The sequence below is a fragment of the Heloderma suspectum genome, chromosome 5 (assembly GCF_057233095.1).
Source record: "Heloderma suspectum isolate Gila_16-S chromosome 5, 16-S_ref, whole genome shotgun sequence".
NCBI lineage: Eukaryota > Metazoa > Chordata > Lepidosauria > Squamata > Helodermatidae > Heloderma > Heloderma suspectum.
This window is the reverse complement of record NC_139462.1, coordinates 21,539,000-21,554,024: the sequence shown is the minus strand read 5'-3', so window position 1 is coordinate 21,554,024 and position 15,025 is coordinate 21,539,000. Positions and strand designations below refer to the sequence as shown.

Here is a 15,025-nt window from a genome sequence, read left to right as displayed (position 1 = left end):
AATGAAAACTCTGTTTTCCCTAAAGTATTCCCACTGGGAGCAGTGTAACAACTAAAGCACTTGAAATGGGACATATGCAAAACTTTAATAAGGCAGCATAAATTCAACATATGTAACAAGGTCTACTGCAGAAATACCTTTTCCTATTATTAATATTGAACCAAGCACTCACTAATAAATAAAAAAATTAACAGTCAACTCGAGCAACAACAGCGGACTTCTTGCATGACCCACCTATCACTAAAATAGGTTCTGCATGAGGAAAATATAAGAAATCATGCCTGTTCTTCCACCAGAGCTCTAGGGTTCTATAATTCCTGCATACACGAATCCTTAACTCACATACATGTTTGCTTCTGTGTGTCTAGTAACACTCAACAGTGATTTCAGGTGGTGAGGAAGACACCAATTGTGACCTGGCTTTTCCCTAGGTTTTACATACTGCCCAAAGCAGGGTACAGAGGAGACACTCAAGCTCTGAGCTCTAGTAACATTAATCTCCTCGGTTCTGATACACATTTAAAGCAAGTTTCTATAAAGTTAAGGGAATTGCTCAAAATGCTAAGCAATCACTTTATTTGTACACCACCTTTCTATATACAGCAAGGGTGCACAACCTTTTCAGCCCCAGGGGGTTTTGGGCATCTGTCAGAATGTCACACACAAACACATTCACACACACACTCAGACATGCATGTTCATTCTCTCTCTCTCTCTCTCTCTCTCACACACACACACACAGTCATTCACATCTACCCCACATACAGACACAGACACTCTCCCACCCCCACCCCTCAGAAAGGCTTTTCCCTTGCTAGTGGGAATTCTTAAATGGTTGCCTATGGGAAGATACCTTATGAAACTGGTGATATAGACATGAACAAAAGTAGCCATCAAGTACTGACAGTCAAAACGATCCATTATTCCACCATGGCCAGGAATAGTGTCAGCAAAATCCTTTAGAAAAAAAGGAAGCCCCATACATTATTTATTTATTTATTAGGACTGAAAAGTGACTTGTTTATTAACTGCTTTTTATCTACTGATCAGTTACATTTAAGTTACAGCTGCAACAATTGGTCAATTTTTTTAATTAAAAAAAGTGCCACAGGTAACTGGGGTAGCAGACGTTAATTTAAAACAACAACAACAACAACATGTACTTACAACATGTATGCGTAAGACTGAGTCTTGTAACATCCAGATTCATACATACCTTGATTTTGAAAGCTCTTTTGAATCCACTAGCAAAAAAGCCTCCAAATGGCCCAATTAAGGATGCAAATGTTGACAAAGCAATGCTGTGCATCTGGAATGGGTACAGATTCACTGTTTCCTACAAGAAATCATTATGAGAATTTCTCTTAGTGTTATTTAATATAAGATAATCCCTTCCTCTCCCCAACCTCCCATGACACAAATACAGTCTCAAAAAATAGCACATTGAAGGACTAAAAGCTTCACGGAGGGATGGGCGTCTTAGTTTTGCTTCTTCCTCCATATGCAGGAAATAAAGTCTCAGTTATTGGGTGGCATCAACATCATCGCTCAGTTTCTTCTCTCTTTTCTGCCTATAGCTTCTCCCCTTCTCTCTCTCTCTCTCTCTTTCCTAGGAAGGAACCAGCAAGGGGCATGTAATACACAGTGAAGGTCTCAGCCACTGCCCTCTTCTGCAGAGCTGAGCAGAGCAGAAAACCATCTAAGTACATAATGCCCGTGACACTTTTTTCCCCTCCTTCTGGAAGAGTGTCAGTGGCTGGGAGAAGTGGCAGATGACTGGCCTGGCCCAGCCCGCCTACTCCCACACAACTGCAAGCAGCGCAAAGCGAGTCTCTCCAGGTGCACACATAGAACTGCTTCCCCTCCTCTGAAGCAGCTGGGAAAAGAATAAAACTGGGGTTGCTGCTTATAGGTTAGGGCAGTCCCCCGCCCCCTGCCGCAGGTAGGAAGTTGAAAAGGACAGCCTAGTAGAGATTGTCTCTCTCTCTCCCCTCAAGGCAGCTGGAGCAGAAGAAAAACTGGGATGCTTAGGATCGGCACAGCGCCCACCTCCCAAAAGGCACAGGACACAATTTGGATCAAGTCCCCCTCTTTCTTTTCTTTTTCCCTCCCACCCAGTTGTGCTGTCTGGATTGTAGACTGCATGGCTTCATCATAGGTTGGATGCTATTTCTGGAGCCTCAGCTACCCATACAGATCACAAGTCATTGGGGTGGGGGAGAGGTGCACCCCAGCCCCACAGCCCGTGATCTTACAGGGCAGCTGACTAAGATTGAATTCTTGGAGGGTGAAGCAACTAGTGGCCAAGGCAGTTATGGAATTCATTCCTTGTGAAACAGCTGTTGACCGAGGTGCATCCCAATGAAGGCATTGATGAAAGGAAGCAAAATGAGTGCCACCATAATCCAAAATTTGCAGGCAGAACTGCTCTTGTGGCTGCTCCAAGCACAATCCCCGAAACCACCACTCTCCTGCTAGTGACTCTAGAGGCTCCTCATCACATCATTTCCTTCTGCTCCCTCCAGAAAGAAGCATACCTCCACCGCCTGATAAGCAAACACAGACTGATTTGGTTCCATCCAAAAGTCCACAGGAGGGGAGTGGCAAGGCTCATATTCCTTGAAGAACTGCACCTCCTGTGCACTTGAAGAGATCCTTGCAGCCACCTCATGAGAAAGGGGTGAACTTCCAGGGAAGCGGGCAATTCCCAGGTGAAGACTGCACTTCAGTTGCTTCTGGCTGAGCTTTTCTCTACTTTGTCAAAAGGAACTGTATCCTTGACAAGAAGCAGGAAGGAGGGGGATCTAAGGAAATATCATCACAAGGAAGCCAGCTCCATTTTGCCTTCAGAACTGACCAATGGCTGTTGTCCCTTTCCCAGGTTTTTTTTTTTTTAATTATTGTTTAGTACAGCCCATATTTGTCCAATCCAGGGGGAAAGAAAACCAAGCTAGCTTTGGTGTTCCAAATGTTATGGAACATTAAGATTCCACAAGTGGACACTCCTTTATGTCCACATCAGTGACTGCTAATGGAGAATGGTCCTGCAAGAAGCACACAGACTCAGGAAGGGTTTTGAGGCTTTAGCAACAGTAGAATTCCCACATGTTACCGATTTTCTTTACTGCTGTGCAACTTTGGGCAGAAGGTCTTGATGTGGCAGAACTGGAGGTGTACAAAACCATCAAGTTTTATTGTGTGCTCTTTGGTTTTAATTTTTGTGAACCACCCAGAGAGCTTCGGCTATTGGGCAGTATAGAAATGAAATAAAAAATTTAGGAAGATTTTCCTGACAGCTAACCTTGCTGGTAGATTCTTCCATGGATGTTATGCTATTCAAAGAATGAGTCATTGCTTCCAATGGGCCTACGAACCACTGGTTGAAGTGGTAAGCTGGTTATCCTCGTCAAGACAGAGGATAAAAAGAAAGTTCTGCCTATAGCCATGACAAAAAGCAAGCCAAACGGCAATTGCACAATGCAATCCAAGCCGTCCTGCAGCCCAGGGCATTGAAAGGTTTTACATCCAGGTGGAATTCCCTCAAACAAACCAGCAATTGTTTCTTTACACTACCCCTTGTCCCACACTTCACAGGATGCCTGTCCTGCCCTGCCACAGCTGACACTGTCATCTGCATTCCAGTGGGCCCAGTACATGCTGGGGGGAAATGCAGTGAGTTGTATGACATTTTTCTGTCTAAACATGCATAGAATTGGGCACTAAATGACTTTAGAGCTGTAAAGAGAACTAGAAAAAAAGAGGAAAAAAGAGCAAATATTGAACATCTTTAAATTTTCCCCAAAATCCCCACTTTTCCCATGTCTTTAAAATTTCCAGACATTTTACATCTCTAATTTAGGGATAATTCCTGGACACCTGGAACCAAGGAGTAAATCTTGAACGTGAAAACAAGTTACTCAAGAGTTTCACCAAGCAGACCTTACAGAATCCTCAGGTGTCAGGAACCTTGTTATCTTGTGAGGATGTCATGGCATGGGCAATGCTGAACCCTTAACGGCTTGGGGCCAGGTTACCTGAAAGATCGCCTCCTCCCATATGTGCCTGCCCGGACCTTAAGATCATCATCAGCGGCCCTTCTCCGTGAGCCCCTGCCAAAGAAAGTGAGGCGGGTGGCTACTAGGAGGAGGGCTTTTTCTGCTGTGGCACCCCAGCTCTGGAATGAGCTCCCTAGTGAGGTTCGCCTGGCGCCTATATTGTATTCCTTTCGGCGCCAGGCGAAGACCTTTTTATTTTCCCAGGCATTTTAACATTTTAGCTTTCTAAATTTTTATCTTTGCTGTTTTAAATCTGTATTTTAAACTCCTGCACTGCTGCTAGGTTTTATTGTGGTTGTATTGTTATATTGTGGTTTTAATGTTCTATATATTTTAAATTGTTTTATTGTGTGTTGTTTGGTTTTAATTTTTGTGAACCGCCCAGAGAGCTTGGGCTATTGGGCGGTATAGAAATGAAATGAATGAATGAATGAATAAATAAATAATAACCCCCCTGCAAAAGCTGTTGCCCGTCTAAAAGCTACAGCTTTCAACGAAGACTCACATCCAAATCTGCAACACAAAGAGGTCTACACACTGGTGCCTCTCTCCAGACAGTTGTCACAGGGGGTGCTTCTTAGTGATTTTTATCAGCATAGACATGACTTTCTTTCGTTGGGGAGCTCATCTCCAAGAACTGGTGTTTCAAAGACCTTCCTCAGAGTCCAAGTTCCAAATCAGTATGAACAGGCTGGAACTGAGAGCGATCAGACTGGTGTCCGTGGCCTTCTGACACTGGATCCAGATCTGCCATTTGCACACCTACACCAGTAAGACCTCAGCAAAAGTCTTCATAAACAGGCTAGGAGAAACTCTCAACCTCTGTTTATAAGGAAGCCGGCAAGCTGAGAGAGTCAAGATTGTCCTCTGCCAATGAGAGCACCATGTTCTCAAACATGAGAACAAACTGGACAAGCAGACACAGTCTTGTAATCCAAATGACATCCATACTATTGGGCATTCCAGGAGTTCATTAAAAAGTTAAGGGAACTGATGATAGACCTCTTCACAAGTCTAGCGAATTATCAGTTGAACAGGTGCCTTGTCAACAGGTTCCTCTAGTGTGAAAGATGGAGGCTCTTGGCTTATTTTCCAGAAACCTCCTGTATGTATTGCTAGCTATTGTTTCTATCTTTGTCCCTTCAGCTGATTTGAGAGTATCAAATCAGACACAACCCTTCTAAGAATGGGAAGAGGAGTGTCATAACAAGAGGAGCTTAGCAGTAATTTTGTATGTCATAGTAGACTGTTGCCATTTTATATGCTCTGAATGCTAACTGGGAGAGAATTGGGCTCTATAGATACTCTGGTTCGTAAAAAAGCATTGCATCCAATGTTCTGATCTCGTAATATTCAACTTTTCTTTTGTTTTACTTACCCTTCCCAGCACAACTTGCAGCAATGATGGTATGGAGTACTTCTGTAACTGGAATAGTTCTGATGGCTCACACTCTGTGACAAATCTGTTAGTTTCACTGTTGTATTCCACAGGACATACAAAATACTGATACTGAGCCAAAAGGTAGGCAACCTGAAAGGTACAAAGGACATCCATAAGGCGTTTGTGACAAGTTGAGCACTTCTCAGACTTTGTAATACAATACAAGAAAAACAATTTACCCCTCCCAGAGTGTATGCAAGGCTTGATTTATAGGTTATGTGGAATGATAGGGTTACTGTTCCCATGAATATGCCTACACCACTCCAGATAATGTGTATACCTTACGTTCTTCTTCTGATACCATCTTCCAAGTTCTCCCACCATCTGAAGTCAGATGGGTAGTGACCAGATATACAGTTTTCTTGGTTGTGACATACATTGTGAGAATGCCCTTCCCAGAGAAGATTGCCTGAAGATTGCTTGATATCCTTTCAGTATTGGGCTTTTTTTTTTTTTTTAATTGCCCAGGCTTCTATTGTATTCCAACCTAGCAGAGACAAGGGATATTTTTGCCAGGCTGCCCCTTGTTTGAAGGAAGATTGAAGACACCTTACTCTACATACTAATCCCAATACCCCTGGAAGTAACAGGAATGCCTGATGGACTGTAGAGATGTCTCTGAAGACCATCTGTCCTCCAGATGGCTCTTTGCTGCCATCACCTTTCAAGGGTGGAGAATAAGGAGCCTCATTATATTAATACCATCAACAGCACAACTGTACTGTGGATCTGTCATTGTGAGGACAGCATTATCCACCTATAAATCTGATATTATGAACCATGATATTATTATATTAGTTTGATCCTGCTCATATGTTAAGATCAGCTTTAGATCTGCTTCATATGCCTGCCATTAAGATCTATTAATTTGGTGGGTACAAGTGGTGGCCCCAAGATTATGGAACTCCCTTCCAATTGAACTATGTAAGTGTTGTGGGATTACTTTCCTTAACACTGCCTTTGTGTTGCTGGGTTTTGACATTCTGAGATGTTTTAATGTATCTTACGGAACTTTTTGTGGCATGGTTCAAGTCTACATTAAGCCTACTTTAAACTGCTACTTTATAATAGCATATTATGGTTTGATGCTTTTAAAGTATCTTAACATATTTTTATTCTGTATGCTGCCCTGTGCAGCAGCTTATAAATAATTTAAATAAATAAAAGCAATGTTTTGTAGATTGTTATGTATTGTTGTATTCGTCTATTGGGTTTTATTGACTTACAGTTTATTGCCCTTTGTGATTGCAGTTTTAGAATTATTTTTATTGTGGTTAGGGCAGATGGTGTAGTCACATACCATATTAACACCCAACCATCTAACGTCCACCACAACAAAGCTGTTTGTTGTTGTGGGTGGCAGGCTGACTTATGAGTGTAATGATAACCCCTGGTAACAGAGTTGTGTCCCAAGCCTTAGCTTGCCGAGAGCCTAATGCTTGAAAGCTACAACAGTCAGGCAACACTTCCAAGCCTTTCATGCCAGCTTCAAATCTAATGCCAAATAAAACAAAATTAGTATGAGAAGGGGCACATCCACTTACAATGAATCCAAACACAACTGTGGTAAAGAAGCCGCCAATGAAGCCTTCCCAGGTTTTTTTGGGAGACAGCTAATGAGAGAAACGACAAGTTACAATTTTGACTTTAAGGTGTCTCAAGACTCTGCTGTTTTTGCTGCAACAAACTAATGAGGCTATCCCTTTGAAATGTTGACACTCGTTTTCACATTGTTGTCCAAGCAGCAGGAAAAATGTAGCAGAAACACTAAACACTTTGTTGCTATTTACACTTAGTATTTAGTTGAAGCTCCAGCTATCTTTCAAGTGCAGTACTACTTTTACAGTACTATGTGCAGCTACATGTAACATAACATAAGGATGCTCATCCTTTACAGAATAACACCTGCAAATTAAAGAAAACTGCTCTTACAAATGGGGTGGGTAGGTAAAATGTGGCTGATGTCAGCAGAGACATTATAAGCATGATCAAATAGGTACTTGCAAGTCACTACGCAAGATTACACATGACAAGAAAACTGTTAATGCTAATGGAGAGCAGGATCGGGTTTTCCCAGCAATCGCTACTGGTTTGAGTGCTGGCAACAATATCAGCAACATTGGAAAGATGTCCCACAACCAGTGCACTCTGATCACCAGAAAAAGCTAGTAGTCTATACATATCCACAGTCTCCCTTCACCAACCACAGTCCTGAACTCTTACCGTAACAGTAAGAGATGCTCTGACAAGTTAAGGAAACAGTCAATGCTAGAAAATAGCTAAGAATGTAATAAAGAAAGCAATCCATGTCTGTATATAAGCAGAATATGAAATCTAAAAGGGTACAACTAGCAAGCCATATAACAAAAATGGTTAAAATTATGGTTAGCCTATCTAAGGACAGAAATGGAAGCACCCCTCCAAGGTGTGAGGCAGAGATGCTCAACCGGAACACAACTACAGCCTGCAATTCCTCAGAAAAAATGTCCATCTTTACAAAGCAAATGGAGGCCAAGCACGAGTGCATTGTTTTAAATACTCTTTGATTATTACTCATGTTTTGTACCTTAATTAATGGAGTTCTCCCAAAGAAGAATCCAAAGATATAAGCAGCAATATCGTTGCAAATAACACTTGAGATTGGAACAAGAAACCTGAGTAGTAAGAAGGGAAAAAGTTAATTTAAACCGAATCAATAGATATTGTGAAGAATGGATGGCTTTTACAAGTTATCTGGCCAGCTTACAGTCATATGAATTTTCTATTACACTTTAAATATATCTTCTTTAAGGAAGCTGGGTACAAGCTTTTAAAGCAAATATTTACAGAATGATCACTCTGAGATGGATCTATTATGCAATGGAATTCTGTACAGTATAAGCATAGGCCAAACATTTTGAAAGTTATAAAAGAAGTCAGAAAAGAGATGTCTGGAAAAAGAGGTGAGAAAAGCACATCTGTGCATACAAAAGACAAACATATCATATAGGACTGATATACTTAAATCTTTTTTGTATATATGCTACTGATTATGTAATTGAAAAGTATATTATTAATGTCTCTTTGTAGTTATCCATTATCAACAGTATCCTAAAAAAACCCAGAGAAATATTTTATCTTTTCTATTTCAGCCTTATTTTCCTCCTCAATCATTTTTCCCTTTGTGAGTATTTAATTGTCAACCTGTGAGTGTTATCTTTTAATCTGTGTACATTACTTAGAAAATTTTAGATACTTTGTAAATCATCATCAGTGATGTGGGGTTTCCGGAAAATTTTGAATCAGAAAATTTTCTGATGCAAATTAGGCTAATTTGCATAAGGTCATTTGCATCAGAAAAATTTCCATTTGTATTGGAAAATTCCAGTTTCCATCAGAAAATCACTAAAGAGAGATCGAATTTTGCATGTTGATTTTACTTGTATTTAGTAAACAAAGCTAAAAAAAAGTACCCCATGTTATTTTTTTCTCCCAAGACACCAGAAGTATTCGACCAGAAATATTTGAGGGAAAAATTATACCATACTTTAGGCTGATTTACACAATCAAAACAGCCCATTGTGGGTTGTTTAAGCTACTGTGAGCTACCAGAATGTGGATATTCAACACGCAGCTGCAGCTTGTTGTGTCATCCGAACCTGGAGACCATCAGTTATGCGAGGGTTCAAAATGGCCACCCACACACACTGCAGCCCACTGTGGCTTAAATAAAACCTTAACTGTCAAGCTTGCCTAATATTGTATTTACAACTGGCATCCATTCATTGTTAATAATGAACTTATGAAACAGATTTTTCCCGCAGAAAAATAAAGTGCTGGAAAATTTTCTGCAGAAAGTTTTCTGCCCCACAACAATGATCATCATCATCCTTTATTTAGAAGGAATTTATACATCTGAACTTCAAATAAATGAGATTTCACTACTCATCAGCAATCATTCTCCCACCCTCTTCTTCCTGCCAAGCCAAAACAAAATGTGGAACTCTTCTTGACAAAGGAGACATGGTTGCCATTTTAAAGCATAGACAACTTCAGGACAACAAGAAAACCCAGGGGAAGGGAATCAAAGAGTTCCTTGTGCTAACCCAGCGAATCTGTCAAGTATCATTTATGGAACAAAAACGAAGTTTCTGGTGGATCATAATCTGCCAGAATATTATGCCATATCACAAATTGCCTTTGAAACTTCCCTTAGTTTCAAAAGCGGTTCACCATGGATCAGGGGTGGGTGGGTGGGGTGGGATTCTGTTAAATAAAAACAAGTCTAATGTCCCCTTTAGCGCATAGAACTAATGCCACAGTTCTTTGGATCATTGTAACAACCAACATATAAAGGAATAGGAAGCTTTTCCTAAAAACAGGGCAATCCCACTCTCCTAACCAACAATGCAAATAAGTCAGGATTTAACCATAAAGCTTATGAAATTTATTGGGACAGCCGAGACAAAATTACTTTGAGAGGAATGTGGTTATTCCGCAACATATATAACTTGTTGAGGTACACCTGTCCATGCCTCTTCTGGCAATCCTGGTATTGTATACTGCTCCTAGCAGGTTTGGAGGGAAATTCCTCTGATATCAATAGGACTTCCAAGAACGTTTATGACTGAGATCATACTTTATTTTCTCTGAGCTGGTTGAGCACCCCTTAATAGTGGTTGAGAAGTAGGTTGATATATAATACTGATAACCTAATAATTTTAAGGCCAATTTCATGTTGCATGTTGATCAGAGGCTAAAGATTTGATTTATACTAGACTTATTTTCTTGTTCATTCCAAATATTTTAAAGCCTAGACAAAGCCTCACTGAATATCTGCAAACAGAACACGTGAAAAAGAGAACTGTAGAACAATTATCAGACCTAGAAACACATTACTTAGATGAGTGAGATATATACATAGATTTGCAAGAATTACTGTCCCCTTACCAGATCATGCCTTCAAACAGATTTTGGATGACAAGATGGGATTGAGTTACAGTGATCAGCAAAGTGACATGAGTCCATGCGAACTGTTAACAGTGCAATAACACAACAGTTAGTGACAACAACACAGATCAATACACCTAAATAAAAATGGTAGTTTGGCTGAAGGAGCTACACAGACATTCTAAGAAATGAGAGGTGCACACGAACAATATCACAATCTAACTGCATTAATTTCTGAAGACAGGACAGTTATGAAAAGAGATTTGCAGTAAATATCTACAATTTTTCCATCTGATAATTAGAAGACTTTTTAAAAATCATCTTAATGTGAATGAAATAGAAAGAAGATGGTAAGCTGTTAGATATTCTGTGTATACAAATGATACATAATTTAGAATTAGAACATTAAGACATTAGTGGCAAGGTTATGGTGAATTCATCAACACAGAAGTTAGTTCCTACAAGTTACTGACTAGTATTTAGGATCTAAACTGCAAAAGCACTAGAGAAGAAGGAAGAGTCCCTCATCAATAAACAATAATGTGTCCTCTCTAGTGATGCTTGTACAATTAAATAACCATTTCTAATACATCCATTATCTTGTAGTCTAACAAGCATTAAATGTTTAGGGTTTGTTCACACATGCATCCCCCTGGCCACTTTTCCCCATGTGGTTGTTACCAAATTTGCATATAATCATGTAAACAACTATGATGTGTCATCTGGTGATAAATAGATACACAGAGTTTCAATTTCCATGGTCATACTAGCATGGATAATATACATCAGAGGTGAGCAACATGCAGCCCACGAACTCCAGTGCAGCCCCACCACCCTCACTGCCCCCCACACCTCTGGAAAAAAGGCTTTAAAAAATAACAAAAAATGCTGTGCAGAGCACTACAAAGCACCAAAAAGGTCAACTCAAGCTAGATTTGACTTTTTTGGTATTCCATAGTGCTCCAGACAGCACTTTTTTGTTCAGAAAAAAACAGTAACTTTTTTTCAGGTCACCCAACTGTAGCCCCAAAGGGGGGTGGTCTGGGGGGCGCAAAAATGACCCCTGGACCTCCCAATGTTGCATACCCTTGATATACATGCTCAGAATTCTAGAATAATTTCTAATTGTCTTCAATGAAGAGTTATTTTTAGACTGCTTTTCTTCGTGTACATCACAGTCTTGGTGCACCTTTTGTTGTTTTCCATGTTTTTATCACTTGGGACAGCTGCAAGCAAATTTTTCAACCATCCTGGGAAGCTGGGCTGTGTGGGAGCATCCCAAAATAGCTATTGTATTAAGCTGCATCCGCAGAAAGATTAAAAACATTGGAAAACTCACATTTAAATTCCAACCAATCTTTTTGTATTTTCACTCTATGAAGATTTTTAATACATTGTCAGTTTTCCTGACTGTCCACAGAAAATAAGAATTTCATTGTCTCCAAAGTGTAGTTGGTCTAAACTGGCAGACAGCCTTGTAGCAATAATCTTCAGCAAAGTAGGTTACTAGAATTACACATTGCCAAAAGGCATCTCTATCACAGCTCGGATTCAGAGTTGTATCAACAGTATGGGGTGAACAGCTTTAATGTGTGTTCATGAGGTTTGGAAATATATTTTCAACATTCCAGTTTAAGAGTGACAAATAGGAAATGATTAATACTTATTATTTAGAGAATGAATTTAGCAGCTAAGGGAATGATACGCACCATGTAAAACTGCAGACGATACTGCCTCTTCACCAAACTCAATACAAACATACAGAAACCTGTGCAAGAAACAGAAAACAGGTGCATGTTTTGCAGCACTCTTCTAATTACAGTGAACAAACAGAACCTAAACTGGCAATAAAAGATGGTTGCATCATTAGGTCTCTTCCCTTGCTTTGGTTTTCAATTCTATCAGCCTTAGCCCCAGCCAGTATAACTGAAAAGTCTACAATATTCCTTAAAAGTTAAGCCTTTTTTCCATTACACTTCCTGATTCAACACATATAGGGACACTTTAGGCATTGCGCTGGGATAGGAATGTCCAGATTCTGCAGACAGTGTGACATATTGCAAAGAAATTGACAGCAAGGACCTGATTTCTAAACTTCCCCTTCTCATTCAGATTCTCACACAAACACATACACACATATCCCTTCCCCTGCCCCCCCTCTGCCCCCAAACATCACTTTGCTAGTGCTCTCTCAAAAGAGATTGGAGATAAAGGAAGGGTTTCCCTTGTGCTAGCACTAGCAAGGGAAACAGTTCCCTTACCTCTGATCTCTGTTAGCAATAACAAGGGAAACGCTGGGAGGGGTCCCCACAGCTCCATGGACTGCACTGGAAGCAGCCACAGGTTGTGCACCCCTGGAATAAAAGCACCTTCATTGCCCTCCTAAAGCAGTACATAGAGGAAGCCAGGCAGGGCTCTCTTGTGAGCTGTTCCAATAATTATGCGTATACCCAAGAATGGGAATGTATTATGCATTCCTACTGATCTTACCTCCTGCACACAAAGAACAAGAAGTAAGGCCCCTGTCTGCAGATCCAGCAAAGCATTTTTCTGCAACTGATTTAATACTTAATGCCTTCAAGTCACATTACTACATGGTTATTTCGCTGATGTGGTGGGGGAAAGGGCTGGTAAACTCCCAAATATATATTTCAAAATTTCAGTAAAACCCAGAGGTGGCATAAGTCACATGTACTCAATCTGATGGCAGCCTTTATTAATATGCAAGCCCAATGAGGTCTTCAAGATACTTCACATCTTAAACAGCTTCTCAGATTAGCCAACACCACTACTTGACTATCTGACCTAGGTGTGAATTTGGAAAGCAAAAGCACACAAAAAGGAAGCCTCCACAATTTTTTCATAGCTGTGGAAATGGCTTTCCCCAGATAGCGAAATCAAGAAGATTTTCTGGAAGTGTTGTAAAACCTTATTTGATCTACACCAGTGATAATTGATGAACTGTGTCAGTGATACAGTGATCAGTGATACTCGATGATGGTGAAAAGAAAATCCGATGCTGTGAAGAACAATATTGTTTAGGAACCTGGAATGTAAGATCAATGAATCAAGGTAAGCTGGAGGTGGTCAAACATGAGATGGCAAGATTGAACATCGACATCTTGGGAATCAGTGAACTCAAATGGACAGGCATGGGCGAATTTAATTCAGGTGACCATCATATCTACTATTGTGGGCAAGAATCCCTTAGAAGAAATGGAGTAGCACTCATAGTCAACAAAAGGGTGGGAAAAACAGTACTGGGGTACAATCTTAAAAACGATAGAATGATCTCAGTACGAATCCAAGGCAAACCATTCAACATCACAGTAATTCAAGTCTATGCCCCAACCACTGATGCCAAAGAAGCTGAGGTTGATCGGTTCTATGAAGACCTACAAAACCTTCTAGAACTAACACCAAAAACAGATGTCCTCTTCATCATAGGGGATTGGAATGCTAAAGTAGGAAGTCAAGAAATCACTGGGATAACAGGCAGGCATGGCCTTGGTGTACAAAATGAAGCAGGACAAAAGCTAATAGAGTTTTGCCAAGAGAACACAGTGATCATAGCAAACACTCTTTTCCAACAGCACAAGAGGCGACTCTACACATGGACATCACCAGATGGTCAATATCGAAATCAGATTGATTATGTCCTTTGCAGCCAAAGATGGAGAAGCTCTCTACAGTCAGTCAAAACAAGACCTGGAGCTGACTGTGGCTCAGATCATGAGCTTCTTGTTGCAAAATTTTGGCTTAAATTGAAGAACGTAGGGAAAACCACTAAACCATTCAGGTATGACCTAAATCATATCCCTTATGAATATACAGTGGAGATGAGGAATAGATTTCAGGGATTAGACCTGATAGACAGAGTGCCTGACGAACTATGGACGGAGGTCCGTAACATTGTTCAGGAGGCAGCAACTCAATCCATCCCAAAGAAAAAGAAATGCAAGAAAGCCAAGTGGCTGTCTGATGAGGCTTTACAAGTAGCTGAGGAAAGAAGGGAAGCGAAAAGCAAGGGAGAAAGGGGAAGATATATCCAACTGAATGCAGAGTTCCAGAGAATAGCAAGGAGAGACAAGAAGGCCTTCTTAAATGAACAATGCAAAGCAATCGAGGAAAACAACAGAATGGGAAAGACTAGAGATCTCTTCAAGAAAATCGGAGATCTCAAGGGAACGTTTTGTGCCAAGACGGGCATGATAAAGGACAAAGAAGGCAGGGACCTAACAGAAGCAGATGAGATTAAGAAGAGGTGGCAAGAATACACAGAAGAACTATACAGGAAAGATCTGAATGTCCCTGATAGCTATGATAGTGCGGTCACTGAACTTGAGCCGGACATCCTAGAGAGTGAAGTCAAGTGGGCCTTAGGAAGCATTACTAACAACAAAGCTAGCAGAGATGACAGTATTCCAGCTGAGCTATTTAAAATCCTAAAAGATGATGCTGTTAAAGTGCTGCACACAATATGCCAACAAATTTGGAACACTCAACAGTGGCCACAAGACTGGAAAAGGTCAGTTTACATTCCAATTCCAAAGAAGGGCAACGCCAAAGAGTGTTCAAACTACCGCACCATTGCGCTCAT

The 15,025-nt window shown here is 40.5% G+C and overlaps 1 protein-coding gene across 2 annotated transcripts in view; it reads right to left on the bottom strand.

The window, feature by feature from the left end:
• The window catches only part of CDS1 (CDP-diacylglycerol synthase 1), a 44,395-nt gene that overhangs the window by 3,999 nt on the left and 25,371 nt on the right, over positions 1-15,025 (bottom strand). For both annotated transcript variants that reach the window (XM_084855551.1, XM_084855550.1), the window contains exons 6-12: positions 12,135-12,193; positions 10,426-10,508; positions 8,063-8,150; positions 7,041-7,109; positions 5,434-5,586; positions 1,217-1,336; positions 854-957 (exon numbers count right to left, since the gene is read on the bottom strand). In XM_084855551.1, the coding sequence (XP_084711677.1) occupies positions 854-957; positions 1,217-1,336; positions 5,434-5,586; positions 7,041-7,109; positions 8,063-8,150; positions 10,426-10,508; positions 12,135-12,193 (676 nt within the window). The remainder of the gene's footprint in view (positions 1-853; positions 958-1,216; positions 1,337-5,433; positions 5,587-7,040; positions 7,110-8,062; positions 8,151-10,425; positions 10,509-12,134; positions 12,194-15,025) is intronic.